The sequence below is a fragment of the Alexandromys fortis genome, unplaced genomic scaffold (assembly GCF_014885135.2).
Source record: "Alexandromys fortis isolate MF-2015 unplaced genomic scaffold, M_Fortis_MF-2015_v1.1 scaffold_51, whole genome shotgun sequence".
NCBI lineage: Eukaryota > Metazoa > Chordata > Mammalia > Rodentia > Cricetidae > Alexandromys > Alexandromys fortis.
In genome coordinates this window covers 9,857,043-9,872,603 of record NW_026067925.1, presented here as the reverse complement: position 1 = coordinate 9,872,603, position 15,561 = coordinate 9,857,043, and the positions used below count along the sequence as shown (strand labels likewise).

At 47.9% G+C, this 15,561-nt stretch overlaps 1 protein-coding gene across 1 annotated transcript in view; it reads right to left on the bottom strand.

Annotated features, from left to right (window-relative positions):
- Window positions 1-15,561, bottom strand: part of Capn8 (calpain 8) — a 73,067-nt gene that overhangs the window by 52,540 nt on the left and 4,966 nt on the right. Inside the window, 1 exon segment of the mRNA XM_050142813.1 lies at window positions 13,146-13,215. Within this exon segment, the coding sequence (XP_049998770.1) occupies window positions 13,146-13,215 (70 nt within the window).

The following is a 15,561-nucleotide window of genomic DNA, read 5'->3' as shown; positions in this document are numbered from 1 at the left end:
GCAGCATCATTATGGCATTTGAAATAGATGCCTACACCTCCGCACAAAGGGAGACCGGCCCCTCCTCTCCACCTCCCACAGACAGCTTCTGAGCCTCTCCTCAGCTCCACTTTCCTCTTGCTCCCAGACCCCGCCCTCTCCCCACCCTTCTTAACACTGAGCTCACCCTGCCACCTACCTCATAGAATAACATCCACTTACTCGGCAGAGACATGAAGAGTCACCACCTCTCAGAGCTATTAGGAAAATAAGAATGAGGTAAGACGTGGACCGCATCTAGTGTATGCTTGACACACAGAAAGCCCTCAATAAGTCTCCCCATTATTCCCTATTATCACCCAACCATTAACCCAAACACGGAGCATCCCAAAAAGAACTGAATCAGCAGACATTTAAACTGTGTCTCTTACCTAGAAGTCAACTAATAATGGCAGCAGGGAGATGCTGGGGTCTCCCTGGGTCACCCAAGTTTGACACAGGAAGCAAAGCTGTAGGCTGACCCCCATCCACCTGTGCTTGCCCCCACTCGGTCTCCTCCCTCTAACAAACACAACCACTAACAATGTCACCTCCTTCAGCCTGGGAGCCATGATAATTACTTCCCTCACCTTTCCCACATCCCACTGTTTCCCAAATGCTTTAGGCTTTGTCCTAAACGCCTCCAGAATCCCTTCTCCCCAACCATCTCCTCTCATACTGCTCTAGGAGCTATAATTAGGAAATTACAGAGATTATCAGAACACAGAAGTGTAGTCAAACACCCACTTCTACTTAACACTAGCACCAACCGAGCCAGCACACCTGCAGACACAAGACCAACGGGTAGCAAAGTGACTGGTATGGTTTGAACACCTGTGTCGCCTTCAAAACTCACATGGACCTTACCCCCCATTGGCGCTTATTAACAGAAAACCGAATCTTAAGAGGTCAACCCTCACAAACGGGGTTAGCTACCCAAGGGTTAACAGGGTTGCCACCTTTTTTTCCTTCTGCTTGTTGTCATGTCGGGACATGATGTGCACCCCTACCAAGAGTACACGACCACCAAATGCCATCCCAGAGACCTTGGAGACACCAAACCTGCAGCATTTTGGTGCAAACTTTTCAGCCAAGCTTGTGTCTGTGGCTCATGGATCACCCAGGCTGTGGCATTTGGTTGCAGTAGCACAGCTAGGTTAAGACAGCGGCACTGAGGGACATGCTACATTTTCAGAACTGAATGAAGCAGATGAAGCGACTGTGCCATTGGCCGTGGAACTGAGGAAGAGAAATCTCAGCAGCTGTGGGCAGGATGGGTACCTGGAGGGCCGTAGTCAGAGTGCTAAGGAGTGGAGGGAGATCTCAGAAGAGCTCAGAGAGTCTCGAGTGCTTTCAAGATCTTGCTTTGACAGTCCAAATGAGATGCAGAGGACGCTGCGCCCTTGTCTTGTGCGGCAATTATTTCCTATGTATGGTGAGCTATGAGAAAAATGTTTCAGAATCTCTTGTATCATTTATCAAAATGAGGGCTAATCACATCTTTTTAAAGAAATGGTTTGCTAAGAAATGAGAGCTTCTGGGTTACTCTCCGGTACTGTCCATGGCTGCGGTGATCTGCGGTAACAAGGGTTTCTCGTGTTGCAGCTGTGCCCTGCCTAGGGTTCCCAGTCTCCACTCTCCACATCTGGCCACACACTTCTGCTTAAAACCCTTGTGGTTCCCCATTATCCTTAGGAATAACGTCCAGAATCCTTCAACTTCCCCATACAGTGTGGCCACTGTGCAGCCTCCGCGGGCCTTACTCTGTTCGTGCTACCCCCACCTCACCCCTGAAGACCCCCTAACCACATGTTCTTCTGGGTGAAGGGCTTTGTTCAGATTTCTGCTGCAGGAACCCTCTCGCCATACCCAGCCAGGCCAGAAGAGGAGAGTCAGGGCCTGTCTCATTGCACGTTTCCTAGCATGAAAAAGAAGCTTACTAGCCACTCAAATGAATGAAAGAGCCGTGAGTGTTCTTCCTGATGCTGACAATTATGTCAGGTAAATCATGTAGCCCTTCCCCCTTCTACGCAGCTCACACTGACCAGGACCCGACACCACAACCAACCCCTGCAGCTGCAAGCGAAGTCTAGCAAGGCTTTTCTGGAGTGTCATCCGGACCCCATGGCCACATTGCAGCGAGATATCATTGAGCTAGAAGTGAGCCAAGAGTCAATCCTGTGTTTCGTACATGTCCATAAATCCTCAACAGCCCAGCGCCAGGTTCTCCATGGGAGATGGGGCACTGTGGTCGCCTGGGAGGGAACTACTTTCAGAAATCAACCTTGACTTCTCCTGGTGTTTATTTCTTTCTGAGTGGTAGCAACAAACTCCCTTATAGCAACTATTATTTTTAGGTCCTCAAAAGAATTCTTTCCAGATGCACTGCATATACTAATAACACACACTAAATAATCCACTTCTGCTGCCCCACGGATCACCTCTCGCCTCCACTCCTGGTTCCCATGGTGACTCACGAAAGGCTCCTCAAACCTGGCAGGAGATCCACGGAAGTGTGGAGCAGCTCAGCGTGGAGGACAGCTGTAACAATGCAAAGTGGGCAAAGTGGCGTTTGTCCAAGGACAGGTCTGAGCCTGAGGGGCTCTGCTTCCAGGAGCTGTAGAGCACCCCAGACTTGATGTAGGCACAAAAGAGGAAAAAACAGAAACAGGTAGCAGGTCACGTGTGAATGCGAGGCCAGCATGCTTTATCTTCTAACTTGTCGGGGGGGGGGGGGGGGGGGGGGGGGGGGGGGGGGGGAGAGACTACTTCACAGCCAAGGAGACTTCCCAGGATGACTTCAGAGCACGCTGGAGCTGCATAAGAAGCCCTGTAGACCAGCCCTCGTCTAATCTGAGCTGTTGTTGAAGGAATTAGACTCTCTGGCATGAAACTGTTCAGGGAGTCCCTATCCCCCCTCCACTTAATCAGACATTTAATGCTATTGAGAGAGAAAGAATTTCTTAGTAAATTATAAAAATGGAACTAATTCACCAGGGCAGGGCCATTAGTAGATAAATACATTCGGGGTTTATGTGAATATATCACAAAGAACCTAGCTTGCTCACTGTGCTTAACTGTAGTGCCCTTTCAAATAAAAAATACAGCAAAACGCTGTAGCAGGGAAATACTAAATGCTAAGAGAGGGGTGCTAAGGTTCATGGAGTACCACCAGCTGCAGTTAAGGCCGGGGCAGCTTTGGTTAAAGCCCCCTCCAAAGCTGGCTGGAAAGTGGATGGTTCCGGGCAGTCAGTGGGAGGGCCGTAAAGCTCCCAAGGGTGGTGCGTGGGTTCTTAAAGTATATGACATGCTAAACACAGGGTAGCAAGCAAGGGATCTCCCGGGAAAGTGGCCGTGGTTTTCCAACTGCAAGCAGCTCTGAGGTCAAAGTGGAAGTCAGTGTAACAGATCCTGACAGACCAAAGCAAGGCATGTTTAGACTGGGTAAGTATTCAGTTCCCAAGAGCAGACAGAGTGCAAGGAGAGAGGGAGACAGCTGAACCCTGCGCAGGGAGGCAGGGGACCCTGCCAAGGAAGCGTTGTCACCCAAAAGCCACTAAAGACTCCCTCTACAAACTCATTTCCCACGTATTCACTGAGCAGCTACTCTGGACCAAGCATGACTCCTGGAGCTAAGAATGGGTGTCAAAGAAAATCTCTGACATCATGCCTGGTATGTTTTAGTGAGAAAAACAAGCAATGAACAATAGCCTGGTGGTGACAAATGTCATAAAGAAAGTAAAGCAGGGTGGTGGGAAGGAGATAACGGGAGGCAGGAACGGGGATAATGCATACAGGGTGAAGGGAAGCCCAGCTCCCTTCATGGTAACTTCAGACTGGGAGATGGCTTCACCTTTGTACAGTTTCTCCTGTTTGCTGCAGTACCAAGTTCTCCAGTTACCTACTCCTGACCTACTCATTTAGGAGTAGACCTTGAAGCCACAGCCTCTGGAGTTGGTTCTCCTTTAGATGCCCCCTTACACACACACACACACACACACACACACACACACACACACACACACCTAACTTTGGCTCCCACAACCCAGGGAATAAGGAGATACTGACCCCAAGCTGATGAGAATAGGTTAACAAGCAAATGAGACAAGAGAGACAAGAGAAAGAAAGACCAAGAGCTCCACGTTCAGTGTGATGGGGTGGCTATGCTCACCCTGGCCTGGGGAGTACTGGAGAAACAGTTCTCTGGACTTAGACAAGGGCACAGAAGAATTCTAAGACTGGCCTTAGGGGTGAAGAATTCCTGAAAGTCTATCCTACTAAGGGGAAGCCTCCCTGGAGATGCAGCTGCTGCAGGCTCAGGGGCCAAGGCTGGGATGGTGATACAGGACAGTTCCTAGGTCACAGAACCCGAGAGCAAATCCCTAGGCCCACAGCAATCCTGCAGGACTTCTTGAAGCATTTGAGAGCGGGGAAACTAAGATGCAGTCTAGGGATTGTTTCCCTCCAATCGCTAATATTTGAAGGGAAAGAGAAGTGCCCCCCCACATTGCCCCAAGGCAACAGGAACACTACTGTGACTAGAAACTAGATGTGGGAATAGAAGGAGTTTGTGGGAAGCATATGCTGGCTCTTGACAGAAAGGCTCCAAGCAGTTTCTGCGAACTGATAAGGATAGCATAGCCAAAAGAACATCAGAGATGACAATCAACAGGTGACAGGAAGGGACAGGGCAAGAGGAGGCATCCCCAAAAGATTGATGCCTTGAACAGCTCATGGAAAAGTGTCTGCTTCTGTGTCACATTGGCCGCCTTGTAGAAGAAGAATTCAACTGTGTGGTCCCCTGTGAACACATGGCATGAGTTCCCTGCAGCAGGACCAGGCTCTTGTGGTCCCTGCAGAGCGGGAGTTGGCTTCTCAGGGAGTGCAGCACACATCTCTGAGCTACAACCCCAGATGCAATTGCTGAAGCCTCCAGTAAAGCCCCAGAGCTCCCTGCATGTAAAGGACCTGAACATAGCCTGGGGCCTCGTCCTTGCTGCCCTGTCCCCAGCCTGCACCCCCTCTTCCTGCCCAGTGGCGTCCCGGGAGCCTGCACACACAGGCCTCTCTAGTTTCTGAGGTCTGGGATGTTGAATTTCTAGTACACCGCGCTCCATCAGCTTCTCTGTCTTCAGGTGGTCCAGAGTCTCTTGTAATTATGACCTTTAACCAGCCTTGTGTCTTAGCCTGGTGTCTGAGGTGGGGCTCCTGAAGCACCAGGCAGAACACAGAAGCTCCAACGGTCATGGTTTATCAATGATGAAAAATTTCTCTCTGGGTCTCCAAGTGACCCCCTCAAAATGCCAGCCACAGGTGGGGAGCAGGCAGGCATGCTGCCAGCAGGGCTCAAACAGTAGGATCTGTGGAATATATTCAAGCAATGCAGATGGAGTTCAGATGGAGGCCCTGCATAGAAATCCCACACTGTGGGATACGGCTTAGACCTCCAAACTCAGGCTGCTCAGCCAAGACAGAACCTAGAGAGAAGCCTGTTACCTAGACCAACCCACCACCTCCTCCTGAGAAGAGACTATCTCCCTGGAGGCTCAGAAACTCGCCTGCACCTTTTACAGTGGAGAACTACTCTATATGAGCACATAAAACCAGAATACAAAAAAAAATCCCTCCTGACAAATTTCTGCCTGGAGACACGGACTGTATGTTTGTTGTAAGTGACCGTAGCCCGGCCTATGACATGATCCCAATGGCAGCTCTGTGAAGCCACAAGTTTGATCTCAGAATAGTGCTTCTAAATGCATAGAGCAAAAGTGTAGGGTGCAAGCTCAATTCTACTGAAAATTACCCCAAAAATGAAATGACAAAGTTCGTGCCTCACTCATGTCGTAAAAGATACAGGGAAGTGAATAAGAGGTAGGGAGAAAATAATTGGGCAGAAGCGATACTTCATGCTTTATATAGTTGTGACAATTGTCCTATGATATGATATCCAGCACCTTCGGTCGTACCGGGAGGAAATAGCAAGAGAAGGTGGGTGGGACTAAGCAGCTAACATAGAATTCTCCCATGCGCTTGAGGAACGGCCAATATGAATACCATGTCACAGCCACATCAACTAATGCTTGTCCCCGGCATCTTTGTTCAAAATAGAAAGGTGAGGGGTCACAGTGCAACAGAACACGAGTGCACGGGAGACTAAGAACAGAGAGAGACCAGCGAAAGGAAGAAAAGACCCCGTCAGAATCAAACGTACCAATATCCCGCTTCGCCCCACGGGGCCGCACGGAACTGGCCTCTGCAGTTTTTCCTGCCTCCCGGAGGTCTGATCCTTTGCTCTCCAGAATCAATGAGCCCACTTGGTCCTTTGTGTGAGCAGAAGCTCCCAAGTTGCTCGTTAAGCGTAAGCATCTGGACCTAGTGAATTGATTTACTCCGCCCCAGTCCTAGAAGGACATTTCAGATCAGACGATGTCTTAAGGTTGCTGACTCTGCTCTCAATTACTGTCGAGTGCATATGCCCATCTCGGCTCCAGGAGTCCAGGCCCTGCTCCGTGGGGGAGTGCCGGTTCACAAAAGAAAATCAATGCAAGGTCTGCATCCGAGAGGGGGATGAGTTTAGGGTCATTGCTACCGGGCTTTCGTTTATCTTTAGAGACGTGAAATTTTCCACTCATTCCCCTTCTGAAACATGAATATCAAATATAACACCCTACTCAATAAATGCAACAAAGATGAATGAGACATCAATTCCTGAGAGATGAAGAGCAAACCCAAGTCAGTAGAGAAAGGGAGTGAAGGGCAGTTAACACACAGGCACGGGCACACTGGTACAGGACAGTGAGAAATATAAGGAGAACTGATACATCAGTGGTGGAGCATTTGTGTGCTGTGCAGGGACCGAGGCTCTTCCCTAACACACAAGAAAAGATAAGAGGGAAAGAGGGGAAGAAAGGAAGAGAGGGAGGAGAAAGGGGGGAGAGAGAGAGGCAGGAAGGAGGAAAGAAAACCATCCAATGAACTAAAATTTTGAATAAACATTATAATATGCTATTCAGAAAGCCCACTGGTTTCTCTATATTCTGGAAGTCTCTGGTCCACATTTGTAAAGGAAAAACTTATGAAAGAGCTTTCAGAATTTCATTTTCCAGGGTCCAGGGTCTCTGCCTTTCTGGGTGCATCCTTCCTGTAGCATTAGGGCCCACACGTTACTAAAACCATTTGAATTCTTTGTCTTTCCACAGTCATGGGCACCAAGGATGGCACTTGATAAAGTTCTCCTCTGCTTGTATGAGCACAAGCAAGGACTGGCTGGAGCCGAGGAAAAAAGAGTTAGCCTTTGCCAGAGAGTTCACTGGAAACCAGCCGCCTCAGAGAATCCTAACAGGGGTGCAGCAGCAATGAGTGCAGGCATCGTTGCGTACCTTTCTCCACAACTACCGTCATGGATCCATTTATGAACTGTTTCTAGAACATTCTTCCATTGTTGAGGATCAAGCCCTTTCAGACACCTTTACATTTCTTAATGTTCCCAACCAGTCATGTCAGAAAGTTGGGGACAGACAAGCTGATAGCCTGGTTTCTGTAGAACTTTGAATTAATTCTTTTTTGTTGTTGTTGTTGTTATTGTTGTTTTGGTCTTTTGTTTGTTTGTTTTTCGAGACAACGTTTCTCTGTAGTTTTGGGGCCTGTCCCAGAACTAGCTCTTGTAGACCAGGCTGGCCTCGAACTCACAGAGATCCACCTGCCTCTGCCTCCAGAGTGCTGGGATTAAAGGCATGCACCACCACCGCCCAAGTGAACTTTGAAATTCTTTGAAAATCAAGAGGCATGGACAACTTTGGGATACGATTTTTGTTCTATGCCTGATCCAACCTGATTGTTGACCATCCTGGGAAGCCAGGGAGAAAAGCGCATGAAGACTTGAGCTTTGGCTATATCCGTTTTCAAGTACTTTAATAATGACTCAGTGACAGAGGGTTTAGGTCACCAGATCAAAGTGCTGCAAACACTCTCTGAATGCTGATCGTCACCATGTCTGCAGGCACACATAGTCATGATGCCCAGGGCTATTATTAACCATTTCTATCCATGGTAGGGACCACTTCCAGGTTGATAAGGAATCAAGTGTTAGTTCCCCAACCACATTTACCCAGCTGTTTTATTTATAACTGCAGAAATGGTGGTCAGGACACTCCTTAGCTGAGTGAGAAGGCCCAGGTCTACAGAGATAAGCTCGAAGAGTCTTGGCTACTGACAGATCCAGAGAGAGAATGGGAGCCTCAAGGAAATGAACGTAGTTGAGTATGACAGGGTGATGGGTGTGAGGGAGGAAAGAAGCCAGGCCCCTGGGCTCAGAGGACAGACATGACCTGGTCGTGGGAAAGCCCAGACTGGCTGAGACCCTGTCCCCACCCCAGACACATACATTTATTTGTTACCATCTGCAAAAAGCCACTCCCCACTTCTTTTGGAAAGTCCTCCCCGCGACTGGGAGAGTTCTCACAACCCTAACAGTGAGCCAGGCTCCAGACTGGGCTGGCCATGAGGGCCCTTACCCTTCTCTCTGCAGCAGCTGGCCCAACAAGTGGGTGATGATCCAAACCATCACATCAGAGGCCTCCTATGATAGCTATAAAACCAAAACTACTGGGGAGAATTTGAGGCCACCATTCGCAGCATCTCTTCCATGGAAGAGATGACGGCCAATTCATCCAGACTACAGAGACGGAAGATGATCAGGTTTGTAAGCAACACTGAGATCCGTGGATAGCAGCAGCTCCACCAACCGAACAATCTCCTACCCATGAGCCAGAATATTTCCCATTTTTCCTTAGGACAGGTTAGTAGCATATCTAAAGCCAGGCACCAAATGAGTTCTAATACACAAATGTGGCTTGCTGTGTGAAAGCCACTAAACTCAGTGCCAAGAAGACATCCAACGGCTCTGGGACATATACTGTCCAAAATACAAGGACAGAGGAGGAGACACCATGGTGGGGCACTAGAATACTGGACAGGGTAAAGGAATATTGAGATACAACAGTGGACTACTGTAATGGCACAAATGGATGCTATCACGGAACCACGGAGCACTGTGATGGGACACTGGAGCACTGTGATGGGACAGATGCACATTGGGATAGGATGATGGAGTATTGAGATAGCACCACTGTGATGAAACCATGAAGTATTATGATGAAACACTGGAGCACTCTCCACCACAGTGGGACAGTGGGGAATTGTATGAACAGAGCATTGAGATGAGACAGGTGCACATTGAGATAAAATAATGGAGCACTGGGATGAATCAGGAGAGAAAAGCGTTATGATGGGACAAGGCAGCACTGTCATGGGACAGTGGCACACTGTGATGATCAGTGGAGCACTATGATGACAGTGAATCATTGTGAAGAGATAAGAGAGCATGGTGACTTGACAGTGGAAAATTAGGACTGGAGAGCTGAATATTTTATAAGACTGGAAAGCATTGTGCTGGGACCTTGGAGCACTGATATAGAACAATGGAGCACTATGATGGGATGGTGGAGCACTGAGCACTAGGGATGGGATAATGCAGCAAAGTAAAGGAGTATAGTGGAACAATGGAGCATGGTGATGGGACAGTGGGTAATTGTGATGGGATGGTGGAGCACAGTAGTGATGGGATGATGGAGCACTGTCATGGGGCAGTGAAACACTGTGATGAAATGGTGGGACATTCTAATGGGACAGTGGAGCACTCTGATTGGGTCAATGGAGCAATGTGACAGAGTGGTGGACCACTGTGAAGAGATAGTGAGGCACTTGATAGAGGCACGGGACACTAACGGGGTGGTCCGTGGAGAACTGTGTTACAACCCTTAAGTATTGTTTCGAGATACTGCAACTTTGCGATGTTTTGATGTTTAAATGTGTTTACTGAAAAACTATAAGAATTCTACTAAAAAGATACCACTTTCAGCTGGGTGTTTTGGTCCACACCTATAATCCCAGCACTCGGAAGAGTCTGGGGCAGAAGGATCATGAGTACATGGCCCACCTGGCTTGCAGAGTGAGTTTGAGGCCTGTTTGTACAACTTAGCAATATTCTATCTTAAAATGAGATTTTTAAAGGAGGGAGGGCTGGGGCATAGCTCAGTGGTACCATTCCTGCCTGGCATGTCCAAATCCCTGGGTTCAACCCCCAGTACAACAAAAATAAATAAATAAATGACCTCTTTTTATGTCATAGGTCAAATACTTTTAAATTTTTAATTAAGGAAAAAAATAGAGACACCCCAGTGCCAACGGTGGATTCTAGAATACCAACAAAACATTAAGCAAATTACTCCCTGCCATGGTCAAACCAAGTGCTGTGTTGAGCTCCCTGGGCCCTTGGGAAGGGGAGCTATGTGCAGTGAGGAATTCTTCCTCGTAGTCCAGGCTGACCCTGGCTCAGACCTCACGGGCCATGCATTGCTGCTGTCGCTCGGCCACTAGCCGCAGCCTTGGCTATGAAGCACCTGTTTTTCTGCTTTCTAAACACAGTCTTGATCAACAGGGACCCAGGCCCCTGTCCCATCCGTTCAGGTGCTCCTTTTCTAGCTCTGTCATTAAACCCCACCACCACGGTGACAGCTCCACGTGTTCTGATGTGAGCAGGAATCAGAGAATGGTTAGGTTCGTTTTCTGGGCTTCTAGCCTGGGTCTCCATCCACCGCACACATTCTCCATGGTAACGCTCCAGTCCCTTCTGGAAGCCCTCAAATATCCTTGCTTAACAGTAATCAAAGGACAGTCCCACCAAGTCAATCAATGGAAAAGCACTCATTAACAGCCTTTCCCCAAGTTAAAAGGTCTCTAACAAGGAGCCATTAAAGGCAGACATTCAGAGTTGTGTTTCCCCGGGCTGTGGGCTAAATTAGACTAGCTGTTTAGCTTGAAGGAAAAGGGCAACGTGTCCTCACCCAGAGCAGGCAAAAGGTCAGCACATTCACCCCTCTGGGAGCCTCACACAGAGTTAGAGGGTTGCAGGGCGTGAGTGTCTGGGAGTGGGGCTCCCCGATTATGCTTTCTGCTTTGTAGTCACGCTGCCTGAGTTCGAACTAAGCTATTTGCTGTGCTCGTTAAAGGACAGAACATTGGGAGCATTTAAAAATCAATGCTCTGTAATTTTCCAAGTCCTGATGGTTTCCCACAGGCTGAGGAGAAAGAGGTTTTCCAGGCTGCTACAAGGAGAGAAGAGAGGAAGGGTAGAAAACTGTGCTGAGAAACAAAAGGTCAAGGGGTGGCCGTGACAGGGAGGTGGTGTTTATTTTCATAGAGTGAAGCCTTTCCCTCCCTCCCTTCCTCCCTCCTTTCCTCCTTCCGACCTTCCCTCCCTCCGTCCCGCCTTCCCACCCTCTATCCCTCCCTCCCTTCCTCCCTCCCAGTCTTCCCTTCCTTTCTTTCTCTGTTCTTTTCATCTCTAATTTATGTTTTGGAGCTATCCACGAAGTAGGTGGTGAGGCATATGAAAGCCTAGCGAGCTCAATTGAGGGTCCCACTGGGCCACAAAACCTATTAAATTTTGTCCAGTTTTCTGTAGAAACTCCCATCAGGGAGGCTCTGGGGTTAGAGGGTTGGAGGGCAACAGAGTTCACCTGTTACCAAGGATAGCGTGTGCTTCTTCCTCTTTTACAAGATACATGCATCTTAAATATTTGAAATATTTATATAATGGAACCGTGGAGCCGTGCAGTGTGAAGAGTGGTGTGTGTTTGTTTTCTGGTGGCAATTGGGATTAAACCTAGGGCCTCCTGCATGCCCCCAGGCCCAGCCCCAGCCCCGAGAATAGTATTTCTAAATATTCCCTCAGATTAAGAAGGTGTAGTCACACAAGCTCCCAGTCATACAGTTCCTACAAACCAAGCTTTATTTTTCTTTAAAAGAAACAAGACAGTAACAGTTGCAGCAAAAGTTTGTGTTTAAACAGTTAAGAACTGTTTAAAACTTGATACATTTTCAGCTAAGTTTTGCTCCCTAACAATATTCTGATTAAAATTAAAAAAAGAAAAAAGTCGTGTTAGGGATGTTCCTCAGTGGATAGAGAGAGCTGGCCTAGTACACCAAAGGTCATGGGTTCGATTCCCTGCACCACCTATAATGGTGGTGGGCACAGCACACAGGCCTGTAATCCCAGTCCTTTCAGAGATGGAGAATGGGGAGGGGGGTGATTCCAAGGTCACCTCTGCCTGAGTCAGTCTGAGGCCCACTCAGAACAAATTTCACCTCCATCAAAAGAAAAAAAAAACTACTAGGTATGTCTCTGCATATTATCAGCATATTTAAACTGTGATGAGAAGATATTAAAAATGAGTGGCTAGAAACTGCCTTGAGTGTTTTGTTTGGAAATGAGATACAAGCTTTGTAATTGCCAAAGTGAATTCTTGCTGTGTTTGGTCAACTGTCTCATCAGTGAACTTGGTTTGCTTACTTATGAGTTTTGGTGCTGGGGATTGGACCAGCCCCTCCTGTATTCTAGCGTGACCTCTGCGGTGGAGCTATAACCCAGAGAGCCTAGAACATGCAAAACAAAGAGAAGATTGTTTCCCCAAATAAATTGCTGCTAGCTTAAAAGGCGTGTGAGACTTGAGAAAATGGTGGGGTTTTTTTTAGTTTTTTTGGAGTGTGTGGGGGGGGTGTTTGTTGCTTGTTCATCTATTTTAAAGACTGAACCCAGGACCTCACTCTGACTTGGTAGCCATTCCTCCATGAGTCCTCACCTCCCCCCACTCCAAAAGGAGGGTCTTGATTCAAGAATCCCAGACCCCTAAAAGAAGGTTTGGCTGGAGAGATAAGATCATGTTTGCTTACTAATGGTGGAGGCATCTCCTCTGTGTAATTACACAGACAGGGTCATCCCACAGGATGCTCTGCCTGCTTAAGGACAGCTATGGAAAACATCACAGGTTTTCTACCCTAGTTCTGTATTCCCGGCTCTTCACTCTTTCGTGAAGGGAGTTCAGTGAGCTGACAGAAAACCACCTGGTAAGGGAAGCCAACCTCGAGACCCACCGTGAAGCCTACAGCGGCAGAAACAGAAGCCTGTATGTGCGGAATTCAGTTAGCCGTGTCTAACAGCTTAATCTGGTGTTGCTCATTCCTTACACTCTTGCCCTAAATAAATAAGACTCAACCCAGTTACTCACCTAGACCCCCTTGGCAGATGTCTGTCCGTGTGGCTCCACCAACAATAAACTGAGGGTTGGGACACAGTTCCTGAAAGTAGTTTAGGAGAAACACAAGTCAGAGGGCGCTGTTTAATGGTGGTGGCAGCGTAAATAAAAACATCAGGCAGAGCTGGCAGAAGCCTAGCATCTTGTCTGCTACCACACATACAGGCTTTGTCTCCTCTGCTGGGTCTTCGAGACCAGGAAGGGAGGACACCAGAATCAGCTACCAATCCACAGGACAAAAGCTGGAGCCCAGAGCCCCTATCATGCCCAGGATCTTGACTACTGTATACACTGAGTGTATGGGTGTGTGGATATGTGGGCGTGGAAAGGCTTCAGGGCGTAGTGTGTAGGAGAAAGGCAAAGGCTGAGGCGCTAACACAATGAGCTATGACCCTGCCCATTTGGACACCATCCCTCTTTACAGGGAGAACCAAGTAGAGGTCTGTTTGACAAAAGGCAATGCCCGCTGTGGACATTCCTTAAACACGTGACTAAGTAGCAAGGATTTTATAGCTGATCCAATCCTGAGGGTGTCAGGGAGGAAGCCAGGGATCAAGGATGAGGTATCAGAGAGTGCCCATTTCCAGGTAGAACTCAGGTCGGATGAGGTCATATTCCTGCTTCTGTCTCTGCCATTTACCAGCTTCCACTTGGCATCTGCTCACATGTGCTACCGCCTAGCCTAGAAGGAGGGACTCGGAGGCAAGCGGTCAACCCTTCTCTTTTGTTTACGCAAGAAGGCCCTACTGAGCGCCAGTCTGGGTCTGGTACCACAGCAGGCAGGGGAGATGGAAGGGTGAGGAAGTGAAGAAACCAACAGGTAAAATCCTGGCTTCTCGGGGCTTTTGGTTTGCATAAGCAAATCAAGCTGACATTATTGGGAAACAGCCGAACAAACAAGCAAAATGAGCTTATATTAAAAGTCCAGGGGGCATTCTGGCTGACCAGCTGACCACGTGAAGACGACGGCTGCCTGCTAGAAAGGGGGGCTCTGGTGCAGTCTGCAGAGGAGTGTCCAAAGAAGACAGTCAGCCTAGACACAAGGCAAATTGTTAAGGGGAAAGGGGGGACCTCAAGAGACCAAGGGAACTTGGAATACACTTGCAAACTAATGGGTTGCATTCCTGCAAGGGCTGGCTAGCTACGCAGTGAGACCCTTTGCTTACGTAGAGACGTGAAGAGATGATAGATCCACCATGATGAGGAAGCCAGAGAGAGCTGAACAAAAGGAGGGGTAAAGCCTGCGTGGAGCTGTACCCAGGGGTTCTGAGATCCTCCTGTAGGAGATGGAACCTTCTGGAAGACAGCCCTACCTATATGAACCGGTCAGCTCCTAGCCCTTCTACCCTAACACACCACTCTCCTACCCCAAATATTATTTTTTAATTCACAGTTTTGTCAGGAAAGTAATTCTTACTGATAGACAAAATCCTAACAGGAAACAATAAAATAAAAACCCTTCCATTTTTGCTCTTTATTAACATTTCTAACACATTCTCCCCAAAACCGCCTTTAATATGATAGCACACTTTCATGCAAGTGCATATATCTTAGTCAACTTTCTATTACTAAAACCATACACCTGGGACAATCAACTTACAAAGAAGAAAAGGTGTCAAGCATGGTGGTACATACCCATTATCCCAGCACTTGGAAAAATAAAACAAGATCATTATTTTGAGAGTATTTTAAAGACTCTATTAGAGAGGGGCTAGGAAGAAGAAAGAGGGAGAGAAGGAAGAGGAGGAAGGAAAATCTCATTTGGGCCCACATCTTCGGAGGTTCAGTCCATGAATAGTCCCACTACTGGGGGGGGGATCTCTGTGAGGCAGTCAGCATGGTAAGAATGTGTAAGAGACATGATCACTTCATGCCAGCTAAGAAGAGGAGAGAGAGGGAGAGAAGAGCCCAGGGTTCTAATTCCCTAACACTCTCAGTGACCGCTCCCTCTGCTAGACACAACTTCTGACCACCACACGTGCCAGTGTGCTAAGGGGTGGGCATTCCGGGAAAGACAAGGTGTGAACTATAGCTCTCTCTCTCTCTGTCTCTCTCTGGTTCTCTGTCTCTGTCTCTGTCTCTCTATCTCTCTGTCTCTCTGTCTCTGTGTGGGTGATCACATGTACTTTTACGTCTTTTATAAAACAAAGCTTTAATTTGCATTGAAAGTACCACAAATCATTCAGCCAGTCTTCCAGTGAGAGAGCTTTGATTTTGTTCTGTTTTGTTTTAATCTTTCGCAGTCTCTGGTGGCAAGTGAAAAGTGGACATGGTGGGCCAGAGGGATGGCTCTACAGGTAAAGGTACCTGCTACCAAGCCTGACAACCCAAGTTCGATTCCTCAGAAACGGTATTGGGAAAAGAGGTGGTTTTTTTTTTTTTTTTTTTT